A 17,854-nucleotide genomic window follows, 5' to 3' on the forward strand; every position below is an offset into this window, starting at 1 on the left:
CTAGATTCACACACATACACTAACATGGGAGAAACCAACAGCAACTGCCCTGATGATTTCTGACCATGAAGTGAAGGCATCTGGAACCTGGGACCCATTCACATTGTACATTTATCATGCTATGATTTCATTTTGGGTGCCATGGTTCCATTCTATGGAATTCTGGGATTGTGAGTTTAAGGAGGAACACCTCTTCAAAACAACAAATCCTAGTTTTCCATAGGATGGAAACATGGCAGTTAAAGTAAAAGACTGCTGCTAACATTATGTAATGTGTATTCATCAATTGAAAAAAATGCTGAGAAAGAAATTACTCTTTCTTTTCTGTGAACTAAAGATACCGAAGGAACATTTAAGCTTTGCAAATATTATTTCCTCCATATATATCCACCAGTCAACACAATTATATCCCATTTGCAGATATCAAAACCAAGTGAAAATATATGGGAAGTTGTTCAAAGAGACACAAAAAGAGTGGCGGAAAGAAGAGAATTAGAATCCCTGACTTGTGTCTGAATCTTGAAACATCCCTTATCTTTCATTGAAGTCTTTTAAAAAAAAAACAGTTTCCAATATGCATATTGCGCTGCATTCTTTATATATCAAATATTTATTCACTGGTTATCATTTATCACATTAACTTACTGCAGATACTTGGTTCAATGTATTTGAAAATCCATTTATTTTCACCTATTGATATGCATGTTTTACACTTGTATATAATACAATATTTTCAGTGTTGGTTGTAAGAATAACACAAAGAAAATAAATGCTGAGATGCACATTGTAGAATGTTGGCTAAACTGTGGCCAAACTGATAACGGCTACAAAATTACACATTTCTACGTTGTACTGTCCCAACCAAAGGAATTCATTGTTATTTTCAAATTAGATGTTCCCCCAATACACATATGTTAAAAATCAAAATCTATATAATATTTTTTTTCAAAATAGTAAGATAATTTACTGATGCTACATCCAATTTTCCCTAATTAAAAAATAATGGGGGAAAATACCTTTCCTGCAAAAGTTTGGATTCGTGTGTAGCAGAATGATACACAATGCATCTCAAATCCATTTCTAACAATCATTAGTTTTCCACTATCCAGTGCCATAATACAAGAGAGATAATTAAATTGCCATGGAGCAATCTTGTATCAGGTTACAGGACAGAGAGTGCCCAAATTATCCATCCATCATAAAAACCAATTTATTACTAATTAGCCATGTCAATCACTTGTGGAAAGAATTCACTTTATTTTCAGAGATATCAGTAAGCATTTCAAGAAAAAACATGAGCTTTGGGGCACAATTCTTCCTATGAAGACTCAAGACCAAGAAGTCTTGATATCGACACATAAAACGAAAGAGTATAAATTTTGTTTTGTCCTCTCCAAGAACAATTTGCAGCATGAACATGGAATGAGCAAGAAACAGTCACCCACCTTTGCCTTCCTATTTTCAGATAGCATGGCATATATTAAATGACATATAAAATTATACATTCTGTAATAACTTAGGGGAAAATGTTTACAGCTGCTTAAGGCATTTTAAACATTAAAGGTTCTCTATGAAACAACTGATCAAGATTTTAAAATAGATACTGAAATCGAAGGAAATAGAAAAAAAAAGAATTTTTGGCTGAACAAAATGGCCACAGGATGATTTAAAGATATCTGGGGTAGCCACAGAAAGCCATAATGGATGCCAGACTTGAAGACGGGATTGGGGGGGGGGGGGATTCTATCAAGAAACAGAGCTGAGTAAACATCTAACTTAAGCATTTAATTAATAAAGTCCAAGCAAGAAACAGCCATTTAAAAAAGCAAACTGAAAAAAAGACACATCTGAATGAATATCATTAAATCCTAGAACTGAAAAATTAACATGCATTTCTGGCTACTCTCATAAAGGGACTAGCTAATGTCATTTATTATTTACCATAATCTTTTAGGACCTAATATTAATAAATCAAAGAGTGTACAGGAACATCCATCTTCTTGAAATTATACAAAACAGATATTTTAATAGCATAAAATACTGGGGAATATGAAAATTCAGTTTTGACTACCCTTTATTCATCTGAAAGAAGTTGGAGTACCTGGTTAGCTGTCGGGAAACATATCTGACTAATGATACATTCATATATGAATGAGGCGTTCAGATTACTACATGTCAACAATAATGATTAACAATGGATATATATTTCCATTCCTGTAAGAAAAAGAACATCAGTGTATTGAAATATGTAGCCTTGGAGGTTCAGGAGCAGAATACAAATTAAAGGGGTCTAAGCCTGTGCTGTATCAGAGGACAATTTCTGGAACAGTAATTTGATTAAAGCACTGCACAGTCCCAGCTGTAATTGGAATGAAGGACCAGAAAAAGGTTGCAGAGGGAAGGGATCAGTCAATTTCATAGATGCCTTTCATAGAGGTGAATTTTCATAAGTCTCAGTCAAGGATCCAAAAGATTAGGGTTTCTTTGGTGTCCCTTTAGCATCACCTCTGCACTTTCTTAATCATTTATTTCTTCAGGTTTGCTATTTTTACAAATGTACACAGTACAGTCCATTGAACTCTTTCCAACAGAAGGTCTGCGAGTCTGACATCCCAGCAATTTTGATCCTATGTGACCTTCCATTACCATGCATGTTCTTACTGAAGCAACAGTACATCCCTGTAGGTTCAGACCTTGCCTCAGTGACCATACTTAAGTGTTAAAACTTCCTGCTTGGCTGTTTTTAATGTTATCAGTGTTCAATTTGATTCGATTTGCCTTTTGCTATCCAGTTATCTGTAAAAACAAAAAAGAAGAGAAGACCAAATTTAGATAAGTAGAACATCAGGTTTATATTAGCATAAATTTATTTATTTATTTACGACATTTCTACCCGGCCTTACTCCAACCTGGAGGTGACTCAAGCCCAGCAGCCATTTGATGCCTTCAACAATATGCAACTAAAAATAACATTTAAAACAGAATTATAAAATACATACATTAAGACCTTTAAACATATATTTTAAGAAAACCTTAACTGTTAGCCTCGTTATCCAAAGTCATAGTCTGAGATGTTCCAATATTCAATTGCACATAATTCTGTATTATCTATTGCACTAGATTTCCAAAGGCTTGATCAAAAAGCCACATTTTCACTTTCTTATGGAAGGTCACGAGAGAGGAGGCTGACCTAATATCCCTAGGAATGGAGTTCCACAGCCGAGGGGCCACCACTGAGAAGGCTCTGTCTCTCGTCCCTGCCAGTCATGCCTGCGAAGACAGCAGGACCAAGAGCAGGACCTCCCCAGATGATCTTAAGCTCCTAGTTCAGGGGTCCTCAAACTAAGGCCCGAGGGCCGGATACGGCCCTCCAAGGTCATTTATCTGGCCCTTGCTGAGGGTCAACCTAAGTCTGAAATAACTTGAAAGCACACAACAATAACAATCCTATCTCATCAGCCAAAAGCAGGCCCACACTTCCCACTGAAATACTAATAAGTTTATATTTGTTAAAATTGTTCTTCATTTTAATTATTTTATTGTTTTAAGTGTTTTTTGCACTACAGATACGATATGTGCAGTGGAATTCATTTTTTTTTTCAAATTATAATCCGGCCCACCAGCAGTTTGAGGGACTGTAATGTGGCCCTCTGTTTAAAAAGTTTGAGGACCCCTGTCCTAGATGATTCATAGGGAGAGATACGTTCAGACAGGTAAGTTGGGCCAGAACCATTTAGGGCTTAGTAAATCTCTTTACTATACCCCTATGTAGAAATTTTATTCTTGAACATGCAATGCAACTGCCATTAGAGTTAGGGATTCCAAAATTCACTCATTCCCTGATCCCTGTTTTGTTCAAGCTGAAGATGGAATTAGCATGAATAAGAAAAACAGATGTTTCACCTGTTAAAGAAACATGTCTGTATGCTACAGGCAGACTATAAATCAACCATTATATTACTCATGTATTAGGCCCAAATGTTCCATTTGAATATATCCTCTTGTGATGGGATCTGATGGGAACCATATACATTACCCTTAAATATTGTGCCCAGAGCTGTAAAATTCTACAGTAAAACATTGCTTGCTACAACTACAAGACAACTTTCTGTAGCTCACAAGTCTAAATATCCATTGGTAGATAATGTTATGCAGTAATAAATAAATAGGTATATATATCTTGGGGTCAATGATGAGAATTCAAATAGTCTTTGTGAACAAAGGGGAATTAATTTACATTTCTGAATTATAAATTTTCCCATTACACATAACATAGTTCCGCTCTTTCATCAATGCCTCTTTTGCCAAATAAAAGGCTATTTTGAAAAATCTACCAAAAGAAGATGAAAGAGCTTCTCTGGTATCAAATGAAGGGTTTAAAGGTAGAGAAAAGTGTTCATGGAAAGTCCATAACTTCTACAAACATTTTTGATGTCTTATTAAAACAATAGCAAGAAAAACGTAAAGGATATTTGGATAATCTTAGAATTTGTTCCTTGAAACTGACTACTTTTAAAACTGCTTAGATCAGTGTTTCTGAACCTGGGGGTTGGGACCCCTGTGGGGTTTGTGAGAGGGGTCACCAAAGACAATCAGAAAATGTAATATGGGGGTTCTGTGTGGAAAGTTTGGCCCAATTCTATCATTAGTGGGGTTCAGCATGCCCTTTGATTGTAGGTTAACGATAAATCCCAGCAACTACAACTCCCAAATGACAAAATCCATCCCCTCAAACCCCAACAGTATTCAAATTTGGGCATATCGAGTATTTGTGCCAAATTTGTTCCAATGAATACAAATGCATCCTTTATATCAGATATTTACATTGTGACTTATAACAGTAGCAAAATTACAGTTATGAAGTAGCAACAAAAATAATTTTATGGTTGGGGGGTCACCACAACTTGAGGAACTGTATTAAGGGGTTGCAGCATTAGGAAGGTTGAGAACCACTGGCTTAGATGTCTTCTGTCAAAACAAACTCAGAAAGTAAAAAAAAAAAATCACGAGCTGAAGCAGCATGATTTTTTTTAAAAGAAACCCCACACAATTTAGCACATAAATAATATTCATCCGCATCTCCCTTGTATATAAAGCAGCTTTCAAAACTTCACTACCATACTTTCATCCAAACCAACATAAAAACTAAAGGACAACAGGGAAAAAGTACACATGACAGAATATTTCACATTAATTGGGTTTTTTCTCTCTCCTCCTGACATGTATTTAAAACACGAAGAAAAAGAAAACAAAATCTCTGCAACAATATCAAGGGGAAACAAATCTTTAAGGACTATTTCTGCTGTGTCAGTAGATGCAATTAATAATCATGTTACTCCTTGGTATGAAACTTCGTTAAACAATACTCTGTTTTCTCTGGAGGCTTGACCCTCTGGGCTGGCCTTGGTAATAGTATATCAAGGGAAATCTCTGGTTTTGAAGGGCCATGCTCCTTAATGATGAAATATTCCATCGCCCTTAGCAAAACCATTTGCAAACTGCTCTTTTATCAACTGTGGAGAGAGTTGGAATACAGAAATGATCAAAAGGGCTGCTTTCAGAGTTTAGTTGTCTCTTTAACACTTTTGTGTGTCTGGTTTTTAAACACATAGAGAGCAAAAAATTGGCATGCATTTTTTTATTTATGCAATGGAAGTTGATTGAGACACTTAACCAGATGTTGGTTGACTACAAATCCAAGCATCTAGCCACATTGAGAGGGTGTGTCTAGGTACTGCCGTTAAAGGGTGAGTACTAACTGGGAAGATTTTTTACAAAATGTATGCCCCTGAAACCTGGATAATAAACAAATTAATACAAAGGAGTCTTACAGTTTAAAGTATAAAGCAGAAATGTTTATGTGTTGTCCTACATAATACTAAGAAGGAAGGACCTTATTTGATGGTCTGCAGGTTCCATTTCCATGCTCCTGGGAAATGGAGCCCCACAGAATTCCATGGAGGCTATCACATGACATAATGACACTTCAAGGGGATTCCATGGCACTTTGTTCCTAAGCTCATCGAAATGGTGCCCGAAGACAGTCTTCAGGAGTCAGGTGTTAACCAACTCCAAGCAGCAGAATGCTGGAGAAAGTGAGAAAGATGGGGACAGGCACAGTAAGAATGTGGGATGGCTGGCCCTCCCAAAAGATGTGGAAAGATGGGAGGACATGGGGTAAGAGAGTTTCCTTCACTTTCCCCTGTTTTCCCCGCTTTTCCCCCATGCATCTGATGAAGTCCACAGATAAGCGAGTTCCAAGCATGAGGCTACTAGCTGAAAAGCAGGGGGAGGGGGAGGAAGTAAACAAATGGCCCGAACATAATAAAATAAAAATACTGAAAGGGTTGCAATATTTATTAGTTAAGTCATTAGATGGTTGATGCAATCTAACGATGGCATCTACAAAACAATGGTCTTGCAAGTGATTTGTCACTCATTTTAAAAAATTCATAAGATTTATTCTCTGATTGGACAGTAAGAATTCTAGGGAGGATCTGTCCCTGATTGGGCAGGCAGCTGCCCCTTCTATGCAGCTGTATAAAATCCCACATTATCTGCTTTGAACTGGGTTATATGGCACCATGGATTAAGATATGACACCAGTTCAAAGCTGATATTGTGGATTATCTGTGCTAATGTTCTGGGTTATATGGTTGTGTGGAAGGGCCCAGAGGCAAAAGATACTATTAGCGCCAATTCCCGAGAAACAAAAGTCAGGCTATTACACTGGTCTTATGCCACAGTTGTTTTGTTGTTATATTTACTGGCTGGGATGTATCCTTAGAAATGCTGGTAAGATGGAAATGCAGCTACATTTGTTATCTGTTTAATATATAAATGTCTATGTTTGTTTATACACACATATATCAGATATTGTAATAGGTTGCAATGCCAAAGTAAGTTTATTATCTCCAATAGATGCCTGTTAAAGATAAATGTAATTGATGCTTCTGTGTATAACAATTCTTGTGTGTTTTATGCACAGCAGGGCTTATAGATAAGTAAAAATAATCACCCTCCAAAAAAACTGAGAGTTAATTTGTACACTGGATCAATGTGGACCTAAGTCTACTACAGTATCACTTCTGGTCTTTCATAATAAACACTTAAAAATGGTGGCAGCAGAAGCTCTTTGGTGCTTACCTGCTGGGTTGGGGAGACTAGAGCTCTGTGCTCTGTTTAGGTTACTGGGACAGGTTCAGATTCTTTCATTCTGAGCTGCTTGGAGTGGAGCCGGGGCATTTTACTAATGAAATTCTCACTCCACCCCCCACCCCTTTGCCCAGATCATCTCTCATCTCACCCACTGCTTCTGCTGCAACTGCTTCTGCTGCTATCCTCTCCTTGGTCAGGGAGACCCCACACACATGCTCCTGTTCCAACTTCTTCTCTGGGCGTCACAGCAGCAGTGCACTCCTCTTCTCTAGAGCTGCCCTCCCTGCTTGTCCAAGGCAACACTGCACAATGACTCTCCATTTATCTGTAGGTCATATCAAAATCCATAATCTTGGCTCATGAAGTTGACTAATGACACAACTGATGACATTATCACACCAGGGCTTTAAAGCAGTGGCACCACATTTCTGCTGACTGCAGAATTCTGGGAAATGTAGTTTGTGAAGGTGAGGATCTCTGTAGCTGATAATTCAAAAGACCCTGCCCTAAACTACATTTCCCAGAATTCTGTGGGGCTTCCCATTTTAAATCACTGGTGTGATAACATGGTTATACACAAGCATACAAGGTAAGTATAAATATGTTTATTAGAAAAAGAGCATATGAGAAAAGGTTCAGTTTCTCACTGAATGTGGCTCTAATGAATGTAAAATAATCTAGTGGTAAAGATTTGATGCCTTGCATGGATTGCAACATAACAGATAAGCAATGTGCCTAGACAATGAAAAGTCTATTTTCCCCATATGCAGTGTGTGTGTGTGTGTGTGTGTGTGTGTGTGTGTGTATGTATACACACACAGGACAATTAATTTGCCTGTTAATTTCCACCTGTAAACATCCTCAAATTTGCAGACTTAAGAGTGCTTAAGTGGAATGTTGATTCTAGCTCTACCTGTTTAGGCTAAATTGTTGCTCACAAGTTGGGAGTCAGGCAACCCAAAGATGACAGGAAGGTCTACCAAAAATACATAATAACTGACAAACAGGAATGTCCCATCCCACCCCCAAACAGACACACACACACACACAACCCTTAAGTTCCTCTCATGCAGTGGTGAACTCTGCCAGTTTAATCCATAAAGAATTCTTTCAAAGCTCAGTTCTGACAATATGATGTCGCATGTATTAACTGTCCAAGACTCTTAGATGAGGTCTCTTCTAAATATTCCTAATATGCCATTGTAGAGGTGGGGAGAGTTCACATGTGTAACACAATGCAACTCATTGCCAATCCCTAGTGTTGTTACTTATTAGAAGCTGCATAAGCACACAAAAAACCCACACCAAATATATATACATATATACACACACGCACAGGGAAATATTGCTATAAGGTTCTTTTCCATCCCTAGGAAATGAGTGGTAAAGATGGGTCACAGCTAAATAGTAAAGCAGTTGTATGCAGAAAGTCTCAATTCACTCCCTGGATTCCACATGCAGGCCCTGGAAAAGTTCTCGCCTGGAAGTCAAGAGAGCCAGTGCTAGTTAGTGCTAGCTTGATTTGGCATAAGGCAGTTTCATGTCTCCCTAAGAATTCCTCTATTCTTGGGATTCTAGAAGGATAGAAAATGAAATCCAATTTTTTTTGCATCATTCTTACACCAGCTTAGGATTTTATAAATATACACAAAATAGTTCTGTTTCTTTTTCCTTGCACACTAAGTACATTTTATAGGGTTTTCTTAGCAAGTTTTGTTCAGATGGGGTTTGCCTTTGCTTTCCTATGAAGCTGACAAAGACTGGATCTACACTGCCAGATAATGCAGTTTGGAACTGCATTATATAGTCAGTGTAGACCCATATAATGCAGTTAAACTGCATTGAACTGCATTATATAGCTCTGCCCTGCATTATATGGCAGTGTAGATCCAGTCACAGTGTGATTTGTCCAGGGTCACCCAGTGGGTTTCCATGGCTGAGTAGGGGTTCAAACCATGGTTTGCATAGCTATAGTCCAACAGTCATAGAATCATAGCATCAATGAGCTGGAAGAGATCTCATGGGCCATCCAGTCCAACCCCTTGACACAAAGCAGGAAAATTGCATTCAAAGTACCCCCGACAAATGGCCATCCAGCCTCTGTTTTAAAACCTCCAAAGAAAGAGCCTCTACCACACTCTGGGGCAGAGAGTTCCACTGCTGAACAACTCTCATAGTTAGGAAATGTTTCCTCATGTTCTGGTAGAAACTCCTTTCATAGAATCATAGAATCATAGAATCAAAGAGTTGGAAGAGACCTCATGGGCCATCCAGTCCAACCCCCTGCCAAGAAGCAGGAATATTGCATTCAAATCACCCCTGACAAATGGCCATCCAGCCTCTGCTTAAAAGCTTCCAAAGAAGGAGCCTCCACCACACTCCGGGGCAGAGAGTTCCACTGCTGAACGGCTCTCACAGTCAGGAAGTTCTTCCTAACGTTCAGATGGAATCTCCTCTCTTGTAGTTTGAAGCCATTGTTCCGCGTCCTAGTCTCCAAGGAAGCAGAAAACAAGCTTGCTCCCTTCTCCCTGTGGCTTCCTCTCACATATTTATACATGGCTATCATATCTCCTCTCAGCCTCCTCTTCTTCAGGCTAAACATGCCCAGTTCCCTAAGCTGCTCCTCATAGGGCTTGTTCTCCAGACCCTTGATCATTCCAGTCGCCCTCCTCTGGACACATTCCAGCTTGTCAATATCTCTCTTGAATTGTGGTGCCCAGAATTGGACACAGTATTCCAGATGTGGTCTAACCAAAGCAGAATAGAGGGGTAGCATTACTTCCTTAGAAACTACTTCCTGTAGTTTGAAGCCATTGTTCCATGTCCTAGTCTCCAGGGCAGCAGAAAACAAGCTTGCTCCCTCCTCCCTATGAATTCCACTCACATATTTATACATGGCCTCCATGTCTCCTCTCAGCCTTCTCTTCTGAAGGCTAAACAAGCCCAGTTACTTAAGCCTGTCCTCATGGGGCTTGTTCTCCAGACCCTTGATCATTTTAGTCGCCTTCCTCTGGACACATTCCACCTTGTCAACATCTCATTTCAATTGTGATGCCCGGAGTTGAACACAGTATTCCAGGTGTGGTCTGACCAAGGCAGAATAGAGGGTTAGCATGACTTCCCTTGATCTGGACACTATAATCTATCGATGCAGGCCAAAATCCCATTGGCTTTTTAAGCCACCACATGACATTGTTGGCTCATATTTAACTTGTTGCCCACAAGGACTCCAAGATCTTTTTCACACGTACTAGTGTCGAGCCAGGCACACGTACTGCTGTCAACCCCCCCCCCCCCCCATGCATAACCATACTAGTTCTCTTCTGTGCAACAGGGAGTTGGAAAATGGTTGCAGCTGCAAAATGTACTGAAATAATACATTTTGTATGGTCAAATACTGTGGGACCTTTGTTTATGTACAGGATGAATTTGCGCTTTGCTGGATGTATATTTTATTTTAGTATGCATATTGTTATTATTGTCATTATCATTATTTTTTTACTGTTTTCACCGAGGCCTTCAGTGGCTTTCTGCTGCCAACACTCCTGCAGCTCCACCTTTCCTTTCTTTTTGTACCTAAGTTTATGCTTGTAGGTCACACACTGTTACTCTAAGTAAAATTGGAATGGTTCATATTTGCTGCTATCTGGGAACATAAAGCCTAATGTAAGGGTAGCACACATCAGCCATTTGTGCTGATGGCATCTATCCACTTACCCATTAAGAGAAGATGAGAGCTTGGAAGTCAATTTTATTAAAAATGCAGTTAAATTTTAGGTAATACTCAATCCATCCATGTTATTTACAAGAAGGCTTTTTGATGCTGTGTTAGGTTTCCAACTAAGCAGCTGGAAGGTGCGATCCTTTGCCAGTTCCCTTCTTTTTTAATAGAAAAACAGAATTTGACAGAGGCACAGCAGCGTTTTCAAAACTCCTAGGAGAACAGTAATGTTCCAAATGTGTTCCAATCAATTCCAATCAACTTTTCAATTAATTATTAATACATCCGAAAATTAACTTTTGCTGTTGCTCAGCACTACAGATGGAAAAGGATACAACACTCTAAATATTTATTTGAATTAATTTGTTTCTACTTGGCAAGACGCTACTCCCTTTATGCTAATATTTTTTTTAAAAAAATAGGCTGTTATGTTTTAAATACAAAGAATTAGGCTCTCTTCATTTTCTGTGAACTCAATATGCAATTACAGTATAATTACTCTGCTATTTAAAGACTTTTTAATTTAAATTTGTGAATCTGCTAGGAGCTGAGTCTAATTGCATGTGAACAGTTTTATTTTAATATATATATTAAAACAACAATGTATAATTAAATCTACAATAATTTTACACCTCAGATAAAGTTGGACACATACAGATTCAGCTTAGCTTAGCTCGCTTCATTTACTGTATCACGTGAGTAACTTAAGAGGCCGCTGAAGAATAAATCTATCTGATTAAAAGCTCTTTGCTAACTCCTGAAGTAGGGAAAATGGGAAGCACATGTGAAAAAGCAATAGACCTATGTCTGAATTAATATCAATGAAAGGGGGTATGTTTGGAATCATAAAATAGAATCATAGAAAAATAGAGCTGAAAGATACCAAATGGGCAATTCAACCTCTGTTTAAAAGTTTCCAAGGAAGGAGCTTCCACCACACTCCAAGGCAGATAGTTCTACTGTTGAACAGCTCTTATAGTCAGGAAATTCTTCCTAATGTTCTGGTGGAATCTCCTTTCCTGTAATTTGACCCCATTGCTCCGAGTCCTAGTCTCAAGGGCAGCAGAAAACAAACCTACTCCCTCTTCCTTATGACACCCTTTCACATATTTATACATAGCTATCATGTCTCCTCTCAAACTTGTCTTCTGCAGGCCAAACATACCCAGTTCTTTAAGACACCCCTCATGGGCATGGTCTCCAGACCTTTGATCGTTTTAGTCACAGTCCTCTGGACACCTTCCAGCTTGTCAATATCTCTTCTGAATATCTCTTCTGAACAGTGTTATTCCAGGTGAGGTCTAACCAAAGCAGAATTCAAAGGCACCATGACTTCCCTCAATCTAGAGACACTATACTCTTTTATGATGCAGCCCAAAATCTCATTGGCTTTTTAGCTGCTGCATCACATTGTTGGCTCATGTTAACTTGTTGTCCATGAAGACTCCCAAGATCTTTTTGATATGTAATGTTGTTGAGCCAGGCATCACACATGTTGTAACTTTGCACTTCATTTTTTTTCCGCCGAAGTACATTTGTGTTTGATGAAATTCATGTTGTTGGTTTTAGCCCAACTCTCTAATCTTTTGAGGTCCTGTTGAATTCTGATCCTGTCCTCTGGAGTATTAGCTATCCTTCCTAATTTAGTGTCATCTGCTAACTTGATAAGCATGTCCTCTAAACCTTCATCTAAGTTATTAATAAAGATGTTGAACAGAACCGGGCCCAGGACTGAACCCTGTGGCACTACACTAGTCACTCCTTTCCATGATGAAGTGTAACTATTAGTGAGTACCTCAGTGGCTCCCCTGTTTTACATGTATGTGCATATATCTATGTACACACATAATTTATTGTACAAAATTTCAACACAACTTGTGATGGGTTGTGCTGCTAGCACATGTATTTGCACTAACCTATTTTATACACCTTTCCCTTCAATCCACCTTGTGCATATTATTTTCAGTTCTACTTTGGTGAGATACATAGCTGATGGGTAGAACTATGCACAAGCCAGAAAATGGATGCAGATTTTTCCTTCCCTTCATAGTAAACTAAAAATCAATTTTCCCAGTGATTCAGTGACCATGATCCCTGCTATAATACAGATTTAAACTGGTTTGTCTATCAAATAGATTGGTAGAATGTACCCTGCCCTTGATTCGGCACTACATGTACAAGTTGAAATGACTATTGGAATGAGAGAGGAACATCATTTGAGTCAAAATCTTATTTTGTCTTGTTTCGGTTCATGGTTTAACAAGCACTGGGCAATTGTGGCCTGCCAGATTTAGGATCACAGGTCCTCTCAGTCAACAGAGTCAAAGATGAGGGAAAGATGAAATTCAACAATATCTGGAAGGGACCAGTTGCCCAATAGTAGTTTAGCATTTTTTGTGTGCACATCCTCAAGTTGCCAACTGACTTATGGTGACCTCCATGGATTTCCCATTGTTTTCTTAGTAGTTCACCACATCTTCTTCTGAAGTACTGTGCACACTAATAGGTAGTCACTTAGAAACACCCTTGCAAGTACTAACTGGGCCTGATCCTATGTAGTGTCCAAGATCAGATGGGATTTGATGCCTTCTTGGTATTTTCTTTTTTTTTCCCTCACACACTTGGAGAGGGGAGGGAAGGAAGTCATAATACTTTAATACGAAAGTATATGTATGAAAGGAATGCTACACTTTTTGCATGGTAAGAGCCATGCAGTGTATATTTTAACGTGATTTTCGTATTAAAGTATTATGTGTGGAATCTGCTTGTTGCTGAGAAAAGACTAATAGACTGAAATTCTTCCCCACCTACTTTATCAAGCTACACGCTGCTGCTTTTAAACAATAGCCTCCTGTGCCCTGAATATCATTGATGGAGCTGACGTGAGGGGCATGAGGGGAAACACATAACTAGTAAGTATACTAAATTAAGGAGGGATGTCATATTCCCCCTCCAGCATTTGCTTTTTTATGTCCCCATAGGTCTAACATAGCCTCAGGGAAGATATGACTTATCATTATAAGTTAAGTTTACTGTGTCTGGTCTGGATTTTTTTTATTACTTATTTTTAATACTGTCTGAATACTGTATATATAAAATATGTATAAAATCAAATAAAAATAATTTAAGAAGAAACATTAATTAAGACTGGAGTACTCATACATTAAAATACTTAACTGGCACATTAAATCCCAATAATTTTGGGCACATCTGCACTGTAGAATCAATGCAGTTTGACACCCCTTTAACTGCCATGGTTCAATGCTATTAAATCATTGGAGTTATATTTTTATAAGGTCTTTGATTTTGTCTTCTAGAGAGTTCTTGTGCCTCATCAAACTGCAACTCCCAGGATCCCACAGTATTGAGCCATGGCAGTTAAAGTGGTGTCACACTACATTAATTTTACCATATAGATGCACCACAGTTTTATTAGATGTGTTTACAAAAAAATCAGATAACAAGCACTTTCTATGAAAGACCCGCTCATGTTTAGTGTTTGATGAAATGAGAAACGACTCTTCTGAGACTGTGCCTGTCACAATATATCTGTGCATTCTCTAAAATCAAAGAAAAAGGTGAATTTCCTATGTGACCAATATACACAGCTTGCACTGTGTTTTTAAATTAGACTGTGTTATTAAATTAAAGTGTTGAAGGTTTATAATTTCTAGACTTCATATAAGGTAACATCTTTCAAAACAGGTGGCAAGCCATACTTTATAGGGATCTTTGAAAGTGGATTGCATGTTTTACCAAGATAATCAACAATATATTGTTTGTGAAAGTAAATGTGGTGGTGATTGTCTTACAATCTGAAGGGAGAAAATTTACCTCATGGCTTTGAATATTTCTTTTCTTTTTCATCTGTAACTATGTTCACTGATAGGTTTACTAGGTAATTTTTTTAAAGTGGAAATATGATATTAATACAAGCTGTCATGGCCACAACACATATATAAAATCAAATATTTGATTAAAAAAATTAGAAGCCTGAACTGAGTTGAAAAATGTATTAAATTCTTTTTTATTTTAGGAACTTGGTTCATTTCCAGATTCTCATGTGGAGATAAGGAGAGCAAGCTTCTGGATAATGGATCCTGGAGGACCTGAGCTCAAATCTTCATTGGCCATGGAAACCTACTGGATGACCTTGAGCAAGTCAAATATTCTTAGGCTCAGTAGAAGGCAAATCCCATGATAAGAAAACCCTTGATAGGGTCACTGTAAGTCAGAAGCAACTGGAGGTCACCTAACAACAACATGTTGGGTTAAGAGTCCTAGGATGGTAGGCCTGGGTAACAACGGAAAAATTTGTTTCTAAAATCAATTCGTTTTTTGGGGGGGGTTGCGTTTCGTTATTTAAAATAATTACAAAATTTTCCTTAAAAAAAGTTCGGTATTTACGAAATTTCGTAAATGGTAAAAAAATTACAAAACAATAACGAAACAATAACGAATCGATTCGTTAATGGCGGCTGCGATCACGCAATACGCTAAAAAAACTTCTGAAGCTTCCCTCTCCCTCTGTTGTTGACTGTTGGTGTGATATTATAATTTTTTTTCACTAATTAAACAAAAAACAACTATAAAACTTGCCCCAGACATGCGGAAATAATAACGAAACGACCTCAAACCAATAACGAAACGAATACATAACGAAATACGAAGCATTTACGAAACGAATTGAAAAATTCGTTTCGTTTTTAAGCTGCTCCAGAATGGTTCGTTATCGCTTCGTTAACAAAAAATTAACGAATTTTTAACAAATTACAAATTAATGAAATGAAACCGCCCAGCCCTAGGAAATATAATTAACTCAGTGCATATTTTGGTCATCTGTAATATTTATATAAATTATTAGCAAATTGTATTGTCATCAAACATATAAACAGCTTAGGAAATACTTTCAGTATGACTTTGAGCACTGAGTTTTTTTTCCTTATGGGATAAACAATATTATCTTTGTTTTATACATCACTAAAATGATGCTACTTACTTGACTCTCAAAAGAAAATGTAGATGTTGATGCCTATTACTATGTGCCCTAGAAATTTATCCTCAGTTACTTTGCAAAGGGCCTAGCAGCAATTTACTGTCTAGACAATGTATGTGTTCTGGTGCTTATTTATTTAGACAAAGATTTTCACACCGACTCTTACGGTTTACAGAAAATGATACTGTGGTTTTGCTGTCTTGTAATAGAAACTCCAAATAATCAAGCTATCTTGGGGTAATTCTAGTTCTCTAAACAAAAATATGATCATTTTGGGTTCACCCAACAGCCCTATGCAATATGCAGTTTCCAAAGCTGAGAATGTGATTCTCAATCTAGGATTTTGTTCTTTTTCTATTTCCTTTCTTCTTTTCAGTTACTGGACCAAATATGAGCATTCTTGGCCCAGTTCTCCATTGTTTGTTATTTCTTCTTCCAAGCCTACTTGCAATAATTAATGTAGCCATTCTGTATTTCTCCAATATTTTAAACCTCCAAAGTATTACAGATTAAATTAATGCAATTTGGGCTCACTTTAACTGTCATGTCTCAATGAGATGGAATCCTGAGATTTGTAGTTTGGAGAGTCACCAGCACTCTTTGGCAGAGGAAGCTAAAATGGCAACTCTAATGATCCCATAACATCGAGCTACAGCAGTTAAAATGGCATCAAACTACATTAATTCTTCACCGTAGATGCACCCTTAGTTCAAAAGACCAAATATTCTAACTCAATGTTGGACAAATAAAATGATAAAAAAAACACCATCCTTTCAACAAACTTAAGGGTCAAAATGCCTTAGGGAATTAATAAAAATACTTTAAAAGAAAGAAAGAAGTAGCATAATTCAGATCAGGAAAAACTTGTAATGAAGTGAGCAATCACAAGTTCATCAGATCTGTTCTACAGCTTGGATGTTAAGAACCCAAACACAAAAGGGTGGGAAGTGGTGAGAAAAAAAACAGGGCAAAATGAAAAGGCTTCACTTTGCAGATTTTGCTCGTCTTAAAATGGAATGGGAAAGATGTTACATAAATAACAGTTTCAGAAGAGGCTTTAAACATGCCATCACTCTGCCTCAATTCACTGAATTTAAAGCAGGCTTCAGACAAGAGCTACTTAGGTAACACTGTGCGGGTCAGGAAAATCCACAAGCACAGAAAAGCTCCAAAAATATAAATCTGTGTGTTATTTGGTTCAATCTCTAGCTTTTGCTGAAATGCATAGACAGGGGAACATCATAAATTAGGAATAAGGGAGATAAGAAGACTGCTCATTCCAGCATCAGTTACAGAGAACACCCTTTGCCATTGCATACCCTTCTTATTCCATTATTTTCAACATTGCTTAAGTAGGGCTCATTTTGAGCCAAGTCTGATGCCTGTTTAATATATTAAAGAGTGCCTTTCCCGCAAAACAGAGCAATTCTTGCAGAATATATAAGTCAAGCATTAAAAGGAAGGACTTCCCAAGTTAGAGATAAAAGATTTCCAGGAAGTCGGAGTTCTGATATATTTCATTTTGGAAATGGTCCCTTTTTTCAGTGTCCAGAGAAGAATAATTTGTCACCAGGCCTGTAGCGAGGGGGTGGTTTTAGGGGTTCAACCCCCCCCCCCCAAATGTTTCAGATTTTTTTAAAAACCTGGTTTACTCATGAATTTGAACTGGTTAACCAAATCCCCCTGCTAAGTCTATGAGATGCAAAAAATTAAGAGTCTCTCCAGAACTGCAAGCACTATCTCAAGCAAATATTCACAATTTATTCACATTACTTGCAGCAATAGCCGATGTAGTGAAGCAACCAAGTTGAGCATGTGTGTGTTGAATGTGTGTGTTAAGGAGGCCATACTTGGTGGAGGTGGTTGACAGGGGCGGAGCTGCAGGCTATTGAAGGCTGCTCTGCCCCCTGCTGTGCTCTTTGCTTCAGCATGAGCTAGGAGGCAGGTTTCAACCCCCTCCCCCCACGAAATTTTCAACT

General features: G+C 37.9%; 1 protein-coding gene across 3 annotated transcripts in view; it reads right to left on the reverse strand.

Annotated features, from left to right (window-relative positions):
* Positions 1-1,237: 1,237 nt before the first annotated feature.
* Positions 1,238-17,854, reverse strand: part of TAFA2 (TAFA chemokine like family member 2) — a 197,544-nt gene continuing 180,927 nt past the window's right edge. For all 3 annotated transcript variants that reach the window (XR_009631594.2, XR_009631595.2, XM_060777545.2), the window contains one exon: positions 1,238-2,796. Coding sequence is in view for 1 of the 3 variants with exons in the window: in XM_060777545.2 (XP_060633528.1) it covers positions 2,785-2,796 (12 nt within the window). In the remaining 2 variants the exon portion in view is untranslated. The remainder of the gene's footprint in view (positions 2,797-17,854) is intronic.

The sequence above is a fragment of the Anolis sagrei genome, chromosome 5 (genome assembly GCF_037176765.1).
Source record: "Anolis sagrei isolate rAnoSag1 chromosome 5, rAnoSag1.mat, whole genome shotgun sequence".
Classification (NCBI taxonomy): domain Eukaryota; kingdom Metazoa; phylum Chordata; class Lepidosauria; order Squamata; family Dactyloidae; genus Anolis; species Anolis sagrei.